This window comes from Triticum urartu, chromosome 2 (assembly GCF_003073215.2).
Source record: "Triticum urartu cultivar G1812 chromosome 2, Tu2.1, whole genome shotgun sequence".
NCBI lineage: Eukaryota > Viridiplantae > Streptophyta > Magnoliopsida > Poales > Poaceae > Triticum > Triticum urartu.
The window spans coordinates 594,823,967-594,838,079 of NC_053023.1; the positions used below are offsets into that span (position 1 = coordinate 594,823,967).

Genomic DNA, 14,113 nt, shown 5'->3' on the forward strand with positions numbered 1-14,113 from the left:
TTCTGCAACTATATACACGATAGATATTGTCTGTCTGAACTATAGTTCCACTACATCAGAAGTTGAGATAAACTAAGAATGGGGCAAAGACATTCCGACTCTTCTTGCTCGCAGGCGGGGCCCACGATGACTCCCATGTGTGGCTTTACTGCATGTGACGAGCCTTCAAATTCTGATAATAACAGTAGCCCGAATCCAAGAAGAAAACTAATTCTGTTATGCCAAGACTGCTATATTTTGGGTATCTTTGTTTCAACTTTGCATTGACACCACTTGGACAATATTTATGTGTTCCTTTGATTTTCACCCAAGAAAATAAACATTCTGAAATCTTCATAGGATATTTGATTCCAATTTTATGTACAATAGACTAATTAGGCTATGCCCTTACTGAGCCAGCCAGTCGGTTGCCATTGTTTTGTGACATTTTTTATACAATTATGATTTCTTTGTGGTCTGCTTGGTATCGTCAAAAGATAATTGATGGGTTTGTACAATTGTACTTCTCCTTTTCTTTATGCAAAATGGGTCATCCTAGAGCACGCATTCAAAAATTTATACCCGCACGAATTTACATGGTGTGATTGAGATGTGTGTTGCATGTGCACGCTTATTAGTTTTATAAATTTTCCAATCACAGATACAATTCATCACGGGAAATGTCAAGTCCCGTTCGTTATTCTCAGTCTCTAACCATGTCAGACGGCAGGCAGGCTAGCTCATCGGCAGCCAGCGACGAGACCGTGCACGCACCGCCAGCCCGACGGTACCTCACACGAACGATGCCTCCTCGTCCTCGGCGAAGAACTTGCCCGTCGGCCCGCCCTCCGGCGCCAGCGCCACCTTCACCACGTTACGCGCGCCCTCCTCGGGCGTCAGGACGCCCGAGTTCATGGTTATGCCCGTCTTGACGTAGCCTGGATGCACGCAGTTGACGCGCAGCGCGGGGTGCCTCCTCGACAGCAACCTCGAGTAGGCGTTCATGGCGGCCTTGGCCACCTTGTACGCAGAGCACCCCATGGGCCATCCGCGCGCCTCCAGCGCGTCGGCCTCGAAGTCCCTGAGGAACCTGTCCAGCAGCTCGTCCAGCCTTTCCTCTGTCAGGTTGTCGATGTCATTGAGCTCCTGCCTCACCTCCTCGTTGCTGATAAGCTGCATATATAGATTCAAAGTCCCTTGTTAGGTTTGATATAGGGAAGGCAATATGCCATGATCAACGAAAGAACATAATTACCCTTAGCAGCCCAAATAGGGAGGAGACGTTCACAATTCTTCCCTCGGAGGAAGATTGCAGCAAAGGCAGCACGGCCTCGGTTACATGCTTCGTGCCGTAGTAGTTCGTCTGCACGCCTTTCTTTGCACTGTCGACGGGTTCACGGACGTTCTTCACCATCCATTCAAGCATCTGGTCGAAATCCATGCCGGCAAACTGTTGCGCACATCGACATATGAGCTTGTTCAGTCCGGCGTGTACGAGCAATTGCAGAACAAAGCCACCTCGCCTAACGTGACCTTACCTTTTCCTCGTTGGCATGGAGTTCTTGGAGGTACTCAACCCCACCGATTGCGGCATTGTTCACCTGCAAATTAACAGAGTACATCTATTATCTGCCTAGAACCTTTGATGCAGCTAGCAGCTGGAGTATAAAATGAAAGGGAAAACCTACCAGAATGTCTAGTTTGCCAAAGCGGGTCTTCAGGAAAACGAACAGTGTAGCAATGCTGGAAGTGTCCGTGACATCCAGCTGATGGAAGATGACTTGGGCGAGCCCCAGCGCTCTGAGTTTCTCGACTGCCTCCGCGCCCCTCGGCTCGTCCCGGGCCGTCAGAACGACCGCGACTCCATGGCTGGCCAGTTGCCGGCACACCTCGAAGCCGATCCCCTTGTTGCCGCCGGTGACGACGGCAATCCTGACGACCACAGCGGATCAGGGCAATACACGCATGTGGTACTAGATATTCCCTTCGTTCTAAATTATTTATCACAGGTATGAATGTATCTAGATGTATTTTAGTTTTAGATATATTAATTTTTATGAGAAATAATTTGAAACGGAAGAAGTAGCTTGGAGATTCTATAGCAGGGGCAAAATCGAGAGCTAGGCATGCATGAACCAACCTCGGATTTGGCCCGCTGGAGATGGCTCCTTCCATGAGTGGTGCGCCACTAGCTCACACAACGGATAGCGTTCCCAGAATCAGTTCGGGATGTTATCTCGGTCCCCTTCGCCCTGCTGGTGGCCCGCCACGACCGTAAGACTTCAATGCATGTCATCCACAAATGCCCAGACCAGACGATTTGGACACTTTTTGTCATCCAGATAGTCATGGTCTATGGTACGTTTCTTCTGTGACCCTTAATTTACTTTTCACAATCCATGCTCCATAGCCTTTTATTGTCATGGCATTTCCAACGCCGACTATTAAATCATCCACAACCGTCTAGACCACGTGGTTCAGACGTGTTTTACTATCCAACGTGGATCTGTATCAGTCTGTGGACCGATCCGGACGTGCTTTTTCCCACAAACCGAAAACAAGCTAGGAGATTTTGTAGATGTCCGGACCACTATCACACCCTCGTCCGGCAACTGTGACCCACCAAAACCCCTCCCCCTTGCCAGCACGGTTTCCCGCCCGAAGCCAACTGCCTGCGGACGTGACCTTACGCTGGCACCGGCATTGAAGCGGCTTGCCGGCCGAGGGCACCGTCCGTGCCGCATCTCCGGTATCCGCGCCTGTTCAAATAGGGGAGATGTTTACTGGACGGGATGGAACGAATATCTATCACACCCTTTCAACGTCAGTCCCTTCATATGCCGCCATTAAACAGGCTCGCCAGCCAAGAAACTAACTCCGACGCCCGCGCATTGACGCACCCGGATGCTTAGCCTCATCGACAACAACTATTTAAAAGCGGCCACACCCTGCTGAACTTGAGGAAGTAGCAAAGCTGACTCCACTGTTAGAGCAATTCTCTCACGGCCCATAAGAACTTCGTCTTTGGCTGACAAGTAATTAGTCATCGCGTAGAGATTTCTCTCCATTCACTATGGATATATTTCAGTCAAGCATTGCCAGACATAAGTCTCGAAACTTTTTGAAACCCCTCTTAATAGTACGATGGCCCTACGACTCAAAGAAAGAAAAATGAATTACGAAAGAAAATTACTTCTTCACTTCATATTCATTCTTCTTGGCTGCAACCATTTTCTCTCCAATGTCACGCGTAGCAATTGCTTCACTTCAACAATATTTTGGGGGGTCATTTCCACCACACAATCTCCTCGATTGCTTTAGCATACTCCTCCTTACTCCAGGGACTATCTCTCTCTGTGTGCACTAGCAAACACATTAGTCCCTTGCTGTTTCTATCCAACAATCTCCAAAACAATCGGGCACTCGATTGCACCAACATCACATTGTCTTTGGCAAACCTTCTTGTATGTTCGATAAACCTATGGTCACCTCTAGGGGAAAAGGAAATTATCTAAATCCAAACCGAATCAATGATAATCACCCTCTTCTTTGTTTTGGAAGCAAAATCATGATGACTACATTTTCATCCGCGTTTACGGAAACTATTGGAAATATGCTCTAGAGGCAAAAATAATATGGTTATTATCATATTTCCCGTTCATTATAAATGTTTATTATTCATGCTAGAATTGTATTGACCGGAAACTTAAATACATGTGTGAATACATAAACTACACTGTGTCCCTAGTAAGCCTCTACTAGACTATCTCATTGATCAAAGATGGTTAAGGTTTCCTAACCATGGACATGAGTTGTCATTTGATAACGGGATCATATCATTAGGAGAATGATGTGATGGACAGACCCAGCCGTAAGCTTAGCATCAGATCGTTTAGTTATTTGCTATAGCTTTCTTCATGTCAAGTATCTGTTCCTTTGATCATGAGATCATGGTACTCCCGGATACCGGAGAAATGTCTTGTGTGCTATCAAACGTCACTTCGTAACTGGGTGATCATAAAGGTTCTCCAGGTATCTTCAAAGGTGTCTGTTGTGTTGTGTGTATCGAGACTGGGATTCATCACTCCGTGTGATGGAGAGATATCTCTGGGCCCTCTCAGTAATAAAACATCATAAGAAGCCTCATGTGCCTAATGAGTTTAGTCACGGGATCTTGTATTACGGAACGAGTAAAGAGACTTGCCGGTAACGAGATTGAACTAGGTATGGAGATACCAACGATCGAATCTCGGGCAAGTAACATATCGCTGGACAAAGAGAATTGCATACGGGATTGACTGAATCCTTGACATCGTGGTTCAACCGATAAAGATCTTCGTTAAATATGTAGAAATCAATATGGGCATCTAGGTCCCGCTATTGGTTAATGACCAGAGAGAAGTCTCGGTCATGTCTGCATGATTCTCGAACCCGTAGGATCGCACGCTTAACTTTCGGTAGCGCTAGGGTCGTGTTGAGATATTAATAGTGGAAAGTCCGAAGGTTGTTCGGAGCCTCGGATGGGATCCGGGACATCACGAGGAGCTCTTGAATGGTCCGGAGGTAAAGATTCATATATGAAAATTTATTATCGGGGTTTCGGAAAAAGTTTGAGTTTTTTGGTATTATACCAGGAAGGTTCTAGAAGGTTTTGTAGTGGGGCCCACCTACTTTGGGGGACCCACATGAACATGGGTAGTGGGGAAAGTCCCCACAACCCTGGTCTAGGCGCACCAAGATCGTCCCTTAAAAGGAATAGTATCATATCCCGAAGGAAAAAGATCAGGATCCCTAAAAAAGGGGATAGCGATCTGTGAGGACGGAAAGGAGGGATTTCCTTCCTCCCCCTTTGACCAAAAACCCTAGGGACTTGGAGGGAAAGCCAGCAGCCCCCTTCACGCCTATATAAAGGTGGGGAGGCATTGGGGGCAGCCCCCCTTCGACCTTGCCCGTTACCTCTCCCAACTCCTCCCACGTTTCACCGGTATGCGCTTGGCGAAGCCCTGTCAGAGTTCCGCTGCCACCACCACCACCACGCCGTCGTGTTGGTTTAGACCTCATCTGAAGGAAATATGCCCTAGATGCAATAATAAAGTATGGACTTTGATTGACTTGCCCGAATCGGTGAGTCATTGAGAATAAATGGATCTTCAAGAGGAAGACGGACGCTGATAGTAGTGTTATGATGACCCACAAGTGTAGGAGATCTATCGTAGCCTTTTCGATAAGTAAGAGTGTCGAACCCAATGAGGAGCAGAAGGAAATGATAAGCGGTTTTCAACAAGGTATTCTCTTCAAGCACTGAAATTATCGGTAACAGATAGTTTTGTGATAAGGTAATTTGTAACAAGTAACAAGTAATAAAAGTAACTAAGGTGCAGCAAGATGACCCAATCTTTTTTGTAGCAAAGGACAAGCCTGGACAAACTCTTATATAAAGTAAAGCGCTCCAGAGGACACATGGAAATTATTGTCAAGCTAGTTTTCATCAACTCATATGATCCGCGTTCGGTACTTTGATAATTTAATATGTGGGTGGATCGGTGCTTGGGTACTATCCTTCCTTGGACAAGCATCCCACTTATGATTAACCCCTATTGCAAGCATCCGCAACTACAACAGAAGTATTAAGGTAAACCTAACCATAGCATGAAACATATGGATCCAAATCAGCCCCTTACGAAGCAGTGCATAAACTAGGGTTTAAGCTTCTGTCACTCTAGCAACCCATCATCTACTTATTACTTCCCAATGCCTCCCTCTAGGCCCAAAAAATGGTGAAGTGTCATGTAGTCGACGTTCACATGACACCACTAGAGGGATGACAACATACATCTCATCAAAATATCGAACGAATACCAAATTCACATGACTACTTATAGCAAGACTTCTCCCATGTCCTCAGGAACAAACATAACTACTAACAAAGCATATTCATGTTCATAATCGGAGGAGTATTAATATGCATAATGGATCTGAACATATGATCTTCCACCAAGTAAACCAACTAGCATCAACTACAAGGAGTAATCAACACTACTAGCAACCCACAGGTACCAATCTGAGGTTTGGATACAAGAGATGAACTAGGGTTTGGGATGAGATGGTGTTGGTGAAGATGTTGATGGAGATTGACCCCTCCCCATGAGAGGATCATTGGTGATGACGATGGTGATGATTTCCCCCTCCCGGAGGGAAGTTTCCCTGACAGAACAGCTCCGCCGGAGCCCTAGATTGGTTCCGCCTCGTGGCGGCGGAGTTTCATCCAGTGAGCTTGCTTATGATTTTTTCCTCGACGAAATACTCCATATAGCCAAAGATGGGCATCAGAGGGCCACCAGGGGGGCCCACGAGGAAGGGGGTGCGCCCCCCACCCTCGTGGACGGCGGGTGGCCCCCCTCTGGTACTTCTTTCGCCCAATATTTTTTATATATTCGAAAAATAATTCCCGTGGAGTTCCAGGACTTTTGGAGATGTGCAGAATAGGTCTCTAATATTTTCTCCTTTTCCCCCAGAATTCCAGCTGCCGGCATTCCCCCTCTTCATGTAAACCTTGTAAAATAAGAGAGAAAAGGCATAAGTATTGTGACATAATGTGTAATAACAGCCCATAATGCAATAAATATCGATATAAAAGCATGATGCAAAATGGACGTATCATGTTACTGTCTACAAAGCTCGAATTGTCACAAAATATTTTCGACAAGTTCAAGGTGTTGACTACGATGAATTTTTCTCACTCGTATCGATGCTTATAAATCTGTCCGAATCATGTTAACAGTTGCCGCATTTTATGAAATCTGGCAAATGGATGTCAAAACTACATTCCTTAATGGATTTCTTAAAGAAGAGTTATATATGATGCAACCAGAAGGTTTTGTCAATCCTAAAGGTGCTAACAAAGTGAGCAAGCTCCAGCCGATTCATCTATGGACTGGTGCAAGCATCTCTGAGTTGGAGTATATGTTTTGATAAAGTGATCAAAGCATATGGTTTTATACAGACTTGCGGTGAAGTCTGTATTTACAAGAAAGTGAGTGGGAGCACTACAGCATTTCTGATAAGTATATGTGAATGACATATTGTTGACCGGAAATAATGTAGAATTTTCTGGAAAGCATAAAGGAGTGTTTGAAAGGAGTTTTTCAAAGAAAGACCTCGGTGAAGCTACTTACATATTGAGTATCAAGATTTATAGAGATAGATCAAGACGCTTGATATATTTTCAGTGAGTACATACCTTGACAATATTTTGAAGTAGTTCAAAATAGAATAGTCAAAGAAGGAGCTCTTGCCTGTGTTGCAAGGTGTGAAGTTGAGTAAAGACTCAAAACCCGATCACGGTAGAAAATAGAAAGAGAATGAAAAGTCATTCCCTATGCCTCAGTCATAGATTTTATAAAATATGCTATGCTGTGTACCAGACCTATTGTGTACCTCACAATAAGATTGGCAAGAGGGTACAATAGTGATCTAGGAGTGGATCACTGGACAGCGGTAAAAAATATCCTTAGTGGAGTAAGGAAATGTTTCTTGGTTACGGAGGTGACAAAGAGTTCATCGTAAAGAGTTACGTCGATGCAAGCTTTAACATCGATCTGGATGACTCTAAGTCTCGATCTAGATACATATTAAAAGTGGGAGCAATTAGCTAGAGTAGCTTCGTGCAAAGCATTGTAGACATAGAAAATTTGCAAAATACATACTGCTCTGAATGTGGCAGACCCATTGACTAAATTTCTCTCACAAGTAAAGCATGATCACTCTTTGGGTGTTAATCACATAGCGATGTGAACTAGATTATCGACTCTAGTAAACCTTTTGGGTGTTAGTCACATGGATATGTGAACTAATCACATAAAGATGTGAACTATTCGTATTAAATCACATGACGATGTGAACTAGATTATTGACTCTAGTGCAAGTGGGAGACTGAAGAAAATATGCCCTAGAGGCAATAATAAAGTTGTTATTTATATTTTCTTATATCATGATAAATGTTTATTATTCATGCTAGAATTGTATTAACCGGAAACTTAGTACATGTGTGAATATATAGACAAACAGTGTCACTAGTATGCCTCTACTTGACTAGCTCGTTAATCAAAGATGGTTAAGTTTTCTAGCCATGGACAAATAGTTGTCATTTGATAAGCGGGATCACATCATTAGAGAATGATGTGATTGACTTGACCCATCTGTTAGCTTAGCACGATGATCGTTATAGTTTCATTGCTACTGCTTTCTTCATGACTTATACATGTTCCTCAGACTATGAGATTATGCAAGTCTCGAATACTGGAGGAATACCTTGTGTGCTATCAAACGTCACAACATAACTGGGTGATTATAAAGATGCTCTACAGGTGTCTCCGACGGTGTTTGTTGAGTTGGCATAGATCAAGATTAGGATTTGTCACTCCGATTGTCGGAGAGTATCTCTAGGCCCTCTCGGTAATGCACATCAATATAAGCCTTGCAAGCAATGTGACTAATGAGTTAGTTACGGGTGATGCATTATAGAACGAGTAAAGAGACTTGCTGGTAACGAGATTGAACTAGGTATTGAGATACCGACGATCGAATCTCGGGCAAGTAACATACTGATGACAAAGGGAACAACGTATATCACTATGCGGTTTGACCGATAAAGATCTTCGTAGAATATGTGGGAGCCAATATGAACATCAAGGTTCCGCTATTGGTTATTGACTGGAGATGAGTCTCGGTCATGTCTACATAGTTCTCGAACTTGTAGGGTCCGCATGCTTAACATTTTGTAACGATTTGTATTATGAATTATATGATTTGATGACCGAAGTTTGTTCAGAGTCCCGGATGAGATCGGGGACATGACGAGGAGTCTCAAAATGGTCCAGATGTAAAGATCGTTATATTGGAAGGTTATATTCGGACATCGGAAAGGTTTTGAGTGATTTGGGAATTTTCGGAGTACCGGAGAGTTACGGAATTCGTATTGGGCCTTGATGGGCCATACGGGAAAGGAGAGAAAGGACTCAAGGGTGGCCGCGCCCCTTCCCCATGGACTGGTCCGAATTGGACTAGGGAAAGGGGGTGCCCCCTTCCTTCCTTCTCCTTTTCCCTTCCCTTTTCCCTATTCCATGTGGGAGGTGGAATCCTACTAGGACTAGGGAGTCCTAGTAGCTAGAACTCCACACTTTGGGCGCGCCCTATGAGGGCCGGCCTCGTCCTCCCTTCATCCTTTATATACGTGGCCAGGGGTCACCCCATAGACACACAAGTTGATTGTTTCCAGCCGTGTGCGACGCCCCCCTTCACCATAATCCACATCGGTCATATCGTAGCGGTGCTTAGGTGAAGCCCTGTTCCGGTAGCATCATCATCACCGTCATCACGCCGTCGTGCTGACGAAGCTCTCCCTCAATACTCTGCTGGATCGTGAGTTCGTGGGACGTCACCGAGCTGAACGTGTGCAGATCGCGGAGGTGTCGTACTTTCGGTACTAGGATCGGTCGATCGTGAAGACGTAAGACTACATCAACCGCGTTGTCATAACGCTTCCGCTTACGGTCTACAAGGGTACGTAGACAACATTCTCCTCTCTTGTTGCTATGCATCACCATGATCTTGCGTGTGCCTAGATTTTTTTTAAAATTACTGCGTTCCCCAACATCATCTACCTCCTCTCCCTCACTTCCTGGATCAAGAAGGAGAGGATGCCGCCGAACCGTATGTGTGCTAAACTTGGAGGTACTACGCGTGTGGTACTTGGATCAAATTGGATCGCAACGCGAGTACGACTACGCCAATCACGATCTCTAGATCATTAACGCTTTTGGTCTATAAGGTATGTAGACACCACTCACCTTTCGTTGCTATACATCTTCTAGATGAGATCTTGGGTGTTTGTAGATTTTTTTTTATTTTCATGCTTCATTCCCCATCATAAACTATTGAAGCATTTTTTTTCAGTTTTGCTAATTTTCATCCGATTGAAAACAATTTATTTTCAGTCAGATTTTGTGTCCGTTCGATCCGTGCGCATCAATTCGTGCATGGTCCCCTCATTATTTGTTTCTCGGTCGCATTCTTGTGTTTATGGTCTTCCATTAACTCGTGTCGCTGCGTGTTTTCCCTCTTGACATTGAAAATGACATGTTCACTCTGTAGTTGTTTCCTCTTTCCCCTTTCGTCTGCGACTGTTCAAACTATTATTTGGAGAGAGAGAGAGAGGACATCTCCATTCAGAGCTCCCCTTCTCTCATTGCTTGAGGCGTTCAGTTAGTGTTGTCAGCCCACTAGTAGTTAGAGTGCTCTTCCAAGTGGTTTGCATCTGTTGTTCTCCCTCCTCTCCATTCATTGTTCTTTTTCTAGATCTTGGCGGATGCGATTTGTGAATTACTTTTTTTTTACTTCTCATTCATTGCTGCCATAATTTTTAATACTCCTTCGAGGTTTAACTAGTTTCTTTTATCTCGACATATTTCTTTTATCTCTCCATTCATTGCTACCGTAATTTTTAACTAGTTTTTTCGTTATAGTGCATTTCTGTATCATTTATAGTGTAAAAGTATTATGACTGTCAAGCAATGACAAGAAAACACACGCAGGGGCACATATTTACGAACTTTAATGAGAAAGCTTAGTTGGGATCATCTGACCGAAATAAATCAGATTAAGGGCCCACACCCTCTGAAATTCAAGGGGCGGGGGTGTGTGTATGAAGAATCGGGCTATAGGTGGGACTGTTCATGAGCATCCCACCTTAATCCATTAGTCCCAACACGGTTTGGTGGAAAATGGTGGAAGTTCCATCTAGACTAGCATAGATTATGTGGGAGTAAGCGGGATCCCACTTAACAAATGCACTTGCAGGCTTGCAGCTGAAAACATCGGTAGATGCTTATGGATGCCTCAATTTCAAGAGCAGATCGCGAAGCAAGTGTCAGGGTTGGGGCTGCCATTGACCTGCTAATCGCGTCCGGCCGAGTCGACGGGATCGTCGATTCTTGATTGGAACATCGGTGAGGCGGAGCAGGGAGAAGCTGCGAGGTAGGGGAGGGGATACGTGCGAGCCGGAAGAGGCGAGGTGCGAGGAGGAAGAGGCAGTCGTGCAGCGGCGGCGGCTGCCATCGATCGGCGACGGCGGTAGAAGTACGTTGCGGCGCCGCCCTCTGCTCCCTGCACAAGCTATCTAGATGGGCTAATAGGGTAAAGTGGGGTTCCAGTGGGCTAGTCCATTCAATTTCTTTCTGGTCCAATAGGCTCCCACTAATGCGTTCACAGAAACTGCTGGAGCATACTTCTTTTTTACTTAATTTCTCTTAAATTATTATTTTTACGAGGATGAAAACGGTTTGAGACGCTCTCATGTTTTTTGGGTAGTCTTTTTTTTTTGAGAGCGTCCTCTCGGTAGTCTGTTTCTTGTGAGATGACACATCTTATTCGCAATCTCAATCTAGCACGTAAGGTAACACATCCAGCCAATAACCCAGTGTGCAGCACACGAGCCGGGCAACACGCACGCACGTACCGCCGGTATCTCACACGAACGGCGCCTCCTCGCCCTGGGTGAAGTAGGCGCCGGTCGGCCCGCCGCCAGGCAGCAGCGCCACCTTGGCCAAGTTGCGTGCGCCCTCCTCCGGCGTCAGGACCCCGAACCCCATGCTCATGTCGGTCTTGACGAAGCCTGGGTGCGCGCAGTTGACGCGCAGCTCAGGGTGCCTCCTCGCCAGGATCCTCGAGTAGGCGTTCATGGCGGCCTTGGCCACCTTGTACGCCGAGAACTTCGTGGGCCACCCGTGCATCTCCAACGCGCCGGCCTCGAAGTCCTTGATGAACTTCTCCAGCAGCTCGTCCAGCCTCCCCTGTGTCAGGTTGTCGACATCGTTGAGCTCCTGCCTCACCTCCTCGTTGCCGATATGCTGCAAAAATTGACAGGAATTCCTTACATGTTGTACTGGATTAGCAATGAATGATCAGTGGGAAAAAAGAATAGCTTGCTTACCCTTAGCAGTCCATAATTGGAGGAGACGTTTACTATTCTTCCCTCGGACGAAGCTTGAAGCAGAGGCAGCAGGGCTTCGATAACATGCTTCGTGCCGTAGTAGTTGGTCTGCACGGTGTTCTTTGCGCTGTCGATGGTCTCCCGGGCATTCTTCAACATCCACTCAACTCTCTGGTGGAAATCCAGGCCAGCGAACTGTTGTATAATGTATAGGCAAATAAACTTGTTCAGGCTGGTGTGTCCGAACAATTTCGGAAAAAAGTCGCGCCGATTTTATACTTTAACGAATGAACCAATTAATCAAGTAAAATTGGTCGCTGCGCTTGACGCCTATCCTTGGTTCTTGGCTGGGTTCCTCCAGGAGTATATAGCAGTAACAAATTACAAAAAACCCAACAACAGAAAAGGACAAAAAAAGGTGGGTGATATCACCTTTTCCTCGTTGATATCGAACTCTTGGCCGCACTCAACCCCACAAACCGCGGCGTTATTCACCTGCAAATCATCCGAGTGCATCCATCCATTCATCCATCACCGGTGCTTCAAACCTTGGATGCAGCAGCAGTAGTAGTATATACTACTGTAGTAGTAATAAACTGAAAATGAAACGAAAAAACTTGCCAGAATGTCTAGCTTGCCAAAGCGGGCCTCGAGAAAACCAGCTAGCGTAGCGGCGCCCGAAGCGTCCGTGATCTCCAGACGATGGAAGACGACACCAGAGAGCCCCAGCGCTTTGAGCCTCTCCGCGGCCTCCCCGCCCCTCGTCTCATCCTGGGCCGTCAAGATGACGGTGATGCCGCCGCTGGCCAGCTGCCGGCACACCTCGAAGCCGATCCCCTTGTTCCCTCCGGTGACCACGGCGACCCTATAGCAACCGCAGTCGATAATATTGCTGCAAGTTCCATAGACGTTTGAGCTAAGCATGCATAGGCTAACCTCGTGTTTGGCTGGCTGGGGATGATTCCTTCCATGAGGTTGCACGCACGACGAGCTCCAACAAGTGCGATGACAGAGATCGATGGGCCGCTCCTCACGATCTAAGATGGTTATGGTTATGGTTATGGGAGGAAGGAGAGCAAGACACTTATAACGGCTCCGGCCGTATCTCGGTCGCCTTTGTGGTGCTCGTCGTCTTCGTCCGGCACAAACATCCAGCATGATTTAGCAGCCTCTCAAAAGATCAACTTTTGGCAAGTTCGAAACATTCACACATCAAAACGATGGTTAGCTATTATCCAAAAAGGCTTTTTCGCTCTGTTTTATATATGAAGTATCAATCAACAAGCATCCAGTACAAACACACACCACAACAGCGCAACACACTGCACATACTCAGGGGAAGATACATAGACGCTGAGCATAGCAACATCACCCTTAGCACTATCACCATGCAGAGATGAAGCTACATATGACGAACCATACGCTTCAAGACGGCGCCTTCAGGAAGGAAACGACACAGACGCGCCGCCACCGCCCGATCCAAGGATCATAGTTTCCCCCGAAGCCGCATGACGGGCAATGAGAGTTGCGACGACACCTTCAAGAAGGAAACGATCTTCGCCGTCGCCGGTCCGTCCGAAGACAGAACATGTTTTCACCTCGGCCAACACTCACCGCCATCGAACGCCACACCCCGGCAACCACGCCGCCCACACGGCCATGGTGACTGGGCAGCACCAAGGCACGGGCTCTGCCCACGAGCACCGCGCTACCACCACCAGGGCCACCGCCTCAGTATCCAAGACCTCGACACCACCTCATCCGAGATCCGTCGCACCCCAACGAAAGAGACGAGCGGAAAGGTCCCACTTTTCGCACCCCTGGGCTACCCCCAGCGTCGAGACCCAATAGGTCGGCCAAAACTGGCATCCACCGACCCGTCCTGTTGCCCCGAGCACAAGGCAAGCTCGGTCCTGCAGCATCGAGAGGGGGACGAGGTCAGCCCTGCTGCACCGTGCGCGAGACGAGCTCGGTCCTGCTGCATCGGGCGCGGGACGAGCTCGGTCCTGCAGCACCGGGGCGCGAGACGAGCGGTGGACCGCAACTGGGAGAGGACCAGCCCATTGATGGGAGTAGCGTCGGGGCGACGAGGAGATGGGGTGAAGGTCGAGACGGCTCGACCGCAAATGAGCCAACGTCGGAGAA

The 14,113-nt window shown here is 46.8% G+C and overlaps 2 protein-coding genes across 2 annotated transcripts; both read right to left on the reverse strand.

Moving 5' to 3' along the window:
• Positions 1 to 581: 581 nt before the first annotated feature.
• LOC125533733 ((-)-isopiperitenone reductase-like) lies at positions 582 to 2,269 on the reverse strand. The gene is made up of 5 exons (XM_048697096.1): positions 2,120 to 2,269; positions 1,668 to 1,911; positions 1,518 to 1,580; positions 1,235 to 1,429; positions 582 to 1,152 (listed from the first exon to the last, which is right to left on the reverse strand). The coding sequence occupies exons 1-5, from the start codon at positions 2,152 to 2,154 to the stop codon at positions 772 to 774; spliced, it is 918 nt and encodes a 305-aa protein (XP_048553053.1). The 5' UTR covers positions 2,155 to 2,269; the 3' UTR covers positions 582 to 771.
• A 9,131-nt stretch (positions 2,270 to 11,400) lies between these two features.
• On the reverse strand, positions 11,401 to 12,224 carry LOC125539040 (salutaridine reductase-like). The gene is made up of 2 exons (XM_048702401.1): positions 11,969 to 12,224; positions 11,401 to 11,885 (listed from the first exon to the last, which is right to left on the reverse strand). The coding sequence occupies exons 1-2, from the start codon at positions 12,125 to 12,127 to the stop codon at positions 11,505 to 11,507; spliced, it is 540 nt and encodes a 179-aa protein (XP_048558358.1). The 5' UTR covers positions 12,128 to 12,224; the 3' UTR covers positions 11,401 to 11,504.
• Positions 12,225 to 14,113: the final 1,889 nt, after the last annotated feature.

Bases quoted from the DNA above. Each gene is read 5' to 3' on its own strand.
- LOC125533733 (XM_048697096.1), bottom strand. From the start codon at position 2,154: ATGGAAGGAGCCATCTCCAGCGGGCCAAATCCGAG. The intron at 1,912-2,119 runs GTTGGTTCATGC...TGTGGTCGTCAG, and splicing joins TCCAGCGGGCCAAATCCGAG to GATTGCCGTCGTCACCGGCG. The intron at 1,581-1,667 runs GTAGGTTTTCCC...GTTAATTTGCAG, and splicing joins TTGGCAAACTAGACATTCTG to GTGAACAATGCCGCAATCGG.
- LOC125539040 (XM_048702401.1), bottom strand. From the start codon at position 12,127: ATGTTGAAGAATGCCCGGGAGACCATCGACAGCGCAAAGAACACCGTG. The intron at 11,886-11,968 runs GTAAGCAAGCTA...CAATTTTTGCAG, and splicing joins CCAATTATGGACTGCTAAGG to CATATCGGCAACGAGGAGGT.